The following is a 6,219-nucleotide window of genomic DNA, read 5'->3' on the forward strand; positions in this document are numbered from 1 at the left end:
ATGGGAGAAATAAATAACACATTGTGCTTAAAACGTATTAGGCAAACAGTTACGAATATACTCGGTTCAGTGTGCATAACAGCAGAGCTTTCATTTCATTTTAGATAAGCCTACAAGACAACACAAAATTGGCTTAAATTAAATTTTTGATCCCGCACTGTCTCCTCTTAGCAAAAACATTTTGAAGGAATTGTAATATATTTATATGTCGTTTCTCCAGCTACACTAACCAAAGGGCACATTTGTCATTCCCTGCTTCCCTACATTTAGTCTAGAGCTCTTTAATCCATATTCTCTTAAGCAGCGGGTGGTCATTTCCCAAGTTACAGATTTTTGCTGTTGGACATTTCCTACTTTTAAAGAATGCTGACTTTGGAAAACAATGTTTCAAAACTCCAACAGCTGGTAAGAAACTGGGCTAATGAGAACATTTTGCATAAAAAGTACTAGAATGTAATTAAAATCGTTTTATTTCTACTGCATCAATTTTATATGAAGGCCTTTTCCATGAATGACAGTTCATAATACTATGACACGCACATCCTTAATAAAAAAAATGTCCCGATGTATATTTTATATGAAATCTGTTACTTGTAACATAAAAGTTTTGGTAAACAAATACATTTGTTGAATTCCTGATGGAAAATTTTCACAATAGCTGTGCAACGCATATTTATTCTGTTTACAGGCAGAAATTGAAAAATTCAGTATGCTCTAAATTGCAGCTTTGATTTAAGTTATGCAGATCACGAATAGCTTTATTATACTGAAACACACAAATAAGCCCTGGGCAGCCAACGTTTCTTTTTAATGTTTTAGCTTTACAGTTGTGGTTCGGTAAGAGTCCAGTCCACAAGTACTGCTGAATACTGGGAGCAACATCGAAGAGTTTTCTCTTCAGAGGGCCCCTTTAAATAAATGAGCGCTGTACTTGCCTGCCTTGGGACTGAAAAATGAGAATGTGGAATCCGGAGGAGGTGATGACACACAAAACAATGCTGTTACACCTGCTTAGCCTCTGCAGCCGGTTACGGAAATGCCTTCCAGGGAGAACCAGCATCAGGGCCTAGCATGGGTGGTATGAAGAAACTGATACCCCAAACCCTAAAGAACATTAAGCGCTTATACACAGACAGGGTGTTGCTGCTTAAAAGAGGGAGACTAATGGCTTTAAAGAATGCTGGATCTCGCCTTCACTTCAGTTAGTCCTTGCAAAAAGGGCATTTGCAGTCCCTAACGTTTAAACTATGTGCTTGCATGCTAATTCAAACAAGAACAAATCGGTACAAGGATGCACATCTACTAAAATAAGGACACTACATTTAACAATATGCCACTAGTTGTAAATATATTGTGTTTCCCTTTTTCTGGAGCTAGATACGTAACGCTGCAAATAAAATATTTCATAAATGGAGCGTGTATAGATGCATCATTTAAAAAGTCAAGCTAATTCCCTTTGAGTGTGTGGTCGGGAATAAAGTGCTGTTATGGGGAGCTTTGAGACGCATGACCTCAGATTCCACCCATTGCAAATAAACTGGCAGACAGTTATATATAGCGTGTGTTAAGAAACAAGATATTCTTGAGTAAAACTCGTTTTTTTTTCTATAAGATATAGGAATACACAATGAATATGCCATTTCAATATCCAGAATAATTGCATCATTAGTGTCTGTCTAGTCCACCAAATACGCAGTTGTGTGGCATTTAAATCTACTTAAGTGCAGTATGAAGTTAGTCTGACAAATACAATAATATGTGTAGCGCATTATTATTTTCGTTTCAGAAAAAAATAGTAGAAATTGCAATCGCTTACATAATGCATTTACTGTCTCCAACAGCTTAATTTGTTTTATTTGTAGACAAAAATCCAGCAGTAACAGTTCCAAATTACAAAAAAAAAAAAAAACAAATGTGTAATGATCAAACATGTAATTGCTCTTCCTGGCCCTTTGAGTGGTGAGGAAATTGTAGAATTTGTTGAAAATAAGCACTTGTTTCTTAAGATGCAGTAGTGTGCTTACTCCCTAAACATCTAAGGAGGATTAGCACATGGAGTGCGTGTGCGCACGTGTGTGTGGCAACTTTGACATGTCTGCATCAGACATGCGTTCATTTTAAAGGGTTACTATTTTATTCTCACTTATCACCACAAGGTACGTTTATTGTAATAACAATGAGCGAAAATATACATCTAGATAATACTGGCAATTGTAAATTCGTTCGCTTTTAAGACTTGAAAAACAGTAAGTTTGAAGCAAAACATAAGTTAAGATGTAACTGTAAATTGTATTAGTATTTGTTGTATGACATACTTCTGCATGTCTCCACAAGCACTTTTTTGTTAGAACTTAGATTTACCATTCACTAGCATCCACAATGTTAATGTTGACAGAACCAACTGTCAAGAAATGCATAACAGCTTAGAAATATGCCCACTTTAATGTCAGGTTTGTCGCACACGTTTGCGAGCTGGGAGGCATGGCTGTGATTAATTTCCAAGACCAGGATCCTATTAGAAGTGACGGAGGACTCAGGGAAAAAAAGAAGAAAGAAAAAGAGGAATTTGCAGCTGGCCCCTCGTTTGTAGGGGAAGCAGCCAATGACGGAAGCGGAACCAATGCAGTTACAAATCAGGAGAGAGCAAGGAAAAGAGCTTCAAATATCCGAGACTGGTCAAGTTGAGAAGAAGTTGCCTGTTTTGGATGAAACCAGGAGTGGGTGCCAGATTTAGGGGCACTTCTCTCCATTTGACGTTTACTATTCAGATGTGAGGAACACGTTGCTCTGCGTTGTAGTGAAACCCACGGACTTCAATTACCTAGTGCAACTGTTCCTTCTAAGAGTCTGCTAAAGGGTGCAGCCAGTTCCTGAAGAACCCGAGCAATATATTCAGCCGGAACCAGCACTGGTGTAAGAAGGCGTGAATAATAAAAAGCAACATCTTTTGTAAAAATGATGGCCACTTACCACGACCCTGAAGACAGCACAGTGGCATTGCTGGTCCATGATAATAATACCAGCAAAGAAAATGAGTGTTCAAAAGATGACGGGAGTCAGGAGAAGACTACAGAGAAGCCAGACCCTTCACAGAAACCCCCATATTCTTACGTTGCTCTAATCGCGATGGCTATCAGAGAAAGTCCGGAGAAAAGACTCACTCTGTCTGGGATATATCAGTACATAATCAGCAAGTTCCCATTTTACGAGAAAAACAAAAAAGGCTGGCAGAACAGCATCCGCCACAACCTCAGTTTAAATGAATGCTTCATCAAAGTGCCAAGGGAGGGCGGGGGAGAAAGAAAGGGAAACTACTGGACCCTTGATCCAACGTGCGAAGATATGTTCGAAAAGGGGAATTATAGGAGAAGACGGAGAATGAAGAGACCTTTCAGACCCCCTCCCGCCCATTTCCAAGCTGGGAAGACTCTCTTCTCTGGGGACAGTTATGGTTACCTTTCACCTCCAAAATATTTACAGTCGAGTTTCATGAACAATTCTTGGTCTATTGGACAGCCGTCTGCACCCATGCCTTATGCCTCTTGTCAGATGGCAAGTGGCAATATCAGCCCAGTTAATGTGAAGGGACTGTCCGCACCCACATCTTACAATCCTTATTCTAGGGTCCAGACCATGGCTTTACCTAGCATGGTGAACTCTTACAATGGCATGAGCCACCATCATCATCCCCACGCTCATCACCCACAACAGCTAAGTTCTGTTCCGACAGCACCTCCATCCACTCCTTCGGCAAATGGGGCAGGTCTACAGTTTGCCTGTGCCCACCAACCCGAGCTTTCTATGATGCATTGCTCCTACTGGGATCACGAAACCAAACACAGCGCCTTGCATCCAAGACTAGACATTTAGCGATTATCACTGAGCAATATATCAATGAATGGATCTTTGATTTCCAGTGTGCCAAAATACACGTTACCTTTAGAAGGTTGCATCCCGCCACTGAACTGAAGATAGTACATTAGTGCTGAAAATGTCCTCCTTAGAGCTGCAACAGAACTTCTTTGAAAGCTTTTGCAGACTGGACAGCAAATTATGTTGTCTGAAAATGCTGACTGCTTATATTTTTAATTTTATGACTTGAAAATATCTTGTTGTGAAACGGGAACCACGGAGTTACATGTTATATATATATATTTTTACTACTTTAAGGGCTAAACTGACTAACAACGATCAAGCCATGCTAATGTGCCAAGCAGACAAAGTGGAAGACAAAGTAAATTATTTAGGGTCCTATTTAGTGTGACATGTGCCCGGCATGTTTGGTACATACTAGGGATGTTATTGCACTTAAATATTGCAGACTACAACGGACTTTGCCAGGTAAAATGTCAACATACGTATAAGAAGGTCTATCAATCACACACATTCATTTTAACATCCACGGTCTATGTAGTAACAGGTTTACATATTAGATGATTCAGACTGCCCCTTAAATTAAATGCAGCTGAAAACAGAATATTTTTGCAATAGCCATCATAATTGCCATGTGTAGTACGTAGTAAATGCAGTTACGCTGATGCAAACACGAGCTGACATCTCCAGTGTGTTTCTGAAAAAGATAAGGATTTATTTAAACCAAAGGAACACTTAAACTTGATCCATACAAGGAAGTTTCCCTACCCAATTTACTTCATTATGAAGTGTTTGTGATTTAGACTGTGATTTGTGAATTTATTTTAGTGTTAATGGGTCCAAGTGAAATTTCTGTTATGAATAATTATATCATATTGTAGGTAAGATATCTTTACATTGCAGACCAGGACCAACTAGAGTAAACTATAGCACTTTTGCTGTATTTTCTAGTTTTAACTCCGTAATAAATTGTCTTTAGCACACCAGCGATTGCCTTGGTTCACTCTTCTGGCTCTTGTCATATTCTTTAAAGTGTTTTTCGTAAGGAGATGTGCTTATAAAGGGAAGTGTTATACAAAAAGCTGATACTGAGACCATCTGCGGCGGTGCAATGTATGTGTGTATCTCGTATCTTGTTTTGGGTTTAGCATTCAGCACTCATTATTTGTTCCCTAAAATATGCATACCTCTTAACCTCTGAGCACAAAAATTCTGGACAAAGCCAAAAATAATGGGTGAACAAAACCTCCGAAATAGAGACAAATTTTAAACATTTCTCTCATAAGCTTAGCAAGTTGCTGGAATAAAAGGTCTTGTGTTAGCACACATTTTCTGAAATTAAATTGCCTGTCAATATTTAGTGACTTCACTGATTTGCACAAAAATCCAGAAAACCACATTTTTTATAAGGAACAGACTAAAAATATGAGGCAAAATATTAACATTCTGCAAAAATCTGGATAGTTGAGGTACAGAAATATTCAGTAGATGAATACGAAGCTAAACTAACGCGCGCCTTTGTGTCTGTGCATTCCTGTCTCGCTGCTTAGTCAGATTTACTGTGCTCGCGCGTGGCTTCAACGTCACAATGTAGAAACTACACGTTATGAAACCCTTGACATGTTTATACTATACTATGTAATTTGTTTACTTATGTCTGTAGAACTAGGCGTTTGGGGATAGAGAAGTGTGTGTGTGTGTGTGTGTGTGTGTGTGTGTGTGTGTGTGTGTGTGCGCGCGCGCGCATACCTATCATTCTCTAGCCATGAAAAAAATAACAACACTGGCCTTAAAATCATTAACAGAGGGACAGAAAAATGATCAGTTTCTTACTTCTCACAATAAAAGGTCTGAATATACTTGACCTTCGTTGGTTACTGAAAGATAATATCTCTACAAGCTCAGTTTATTTGTTTAATAAGGCATGTGCCCGACAAACAGGTCTGATTAACTGAAGAACTAATTCTTGGAAGAGTAAGACTAAATCTGCGGGGCAAAATTTTAGTGCGATGTCTAAATCAAAACAGTTTCATAGGTAGGTGTGGTGGGGAGAAAGGGTCGTTTACAAATGGGCTCCATGCCCAAAGGATTACATCTGCACTGACTGGGATACGCACACACCTGTATTGTCGCCTTTATTTAATTGTACCTTATTATAGAGCTCATTCCCACTGTTTTAGTTTTTGTGTTTAAGAACGAATATCCTTCTAGTACAAAATATACGTTCTCCGCTGATTCACTGGGAGGTCTAGCCCATGACTCTGTATGAAGGGGTACATTTATTTTCATCCAAGTTTTTAATGCATTATAACTTATATTCTACGTTACGATTAACGCAATATGGAA

The 6,219-nt window shown here is 38.8% G+C and overlaps 1 protein-coding gene across 1 annotated transcript; it reads left to right on the forward strand.

Annotated features, from left to right (window-relative positions):
- The first annotated feature begins 2,649 nt into the window (after positions 1-2,649).
- FOXL2 (forkhead box L2) lies at positions 2,650-4,877 on the forward strand. Its single transcript, XM_044070034.1, has one exon. It carries the CDS (start codon positions 2,956-2,958, stop codon positions 3,868-3,870), a length of 915 nt encoding a protein of 304 aa, XP_043925969.1. The 5' UTR covers positions 2,650-2,955; the 3' UTR covers positions 3,871-4,877.
- The last annotated feature ends 1,342 nt before the right edge of the window (positions 4,878-6,219 follow it).

The sequence above is a fragment of the Protopterus annectens genome, chromosome 4.part1 (assembly GCF_019279795.1).
Source record: "Protopterus annectens isolate FY-2018-M chromosome 4.part1, PAN1.0, whole genome shotgun sequence".
Taxonomy (NCBI): Eukaryota; Metazoa; Chordata; order Ceratodontiformes; family Protopteridae; genus Protopterus; species Protopterus annectens.

Bases quoted from the DNA above. Each gene is read 5' to 3' on its own strand.
- FOXL2 (XM_044070034.1), top strand. From the start codon at position 2,956: ATGATGGCCACTTACCACGACCCTGAAGACAGCACAGTGGCATTGCTG.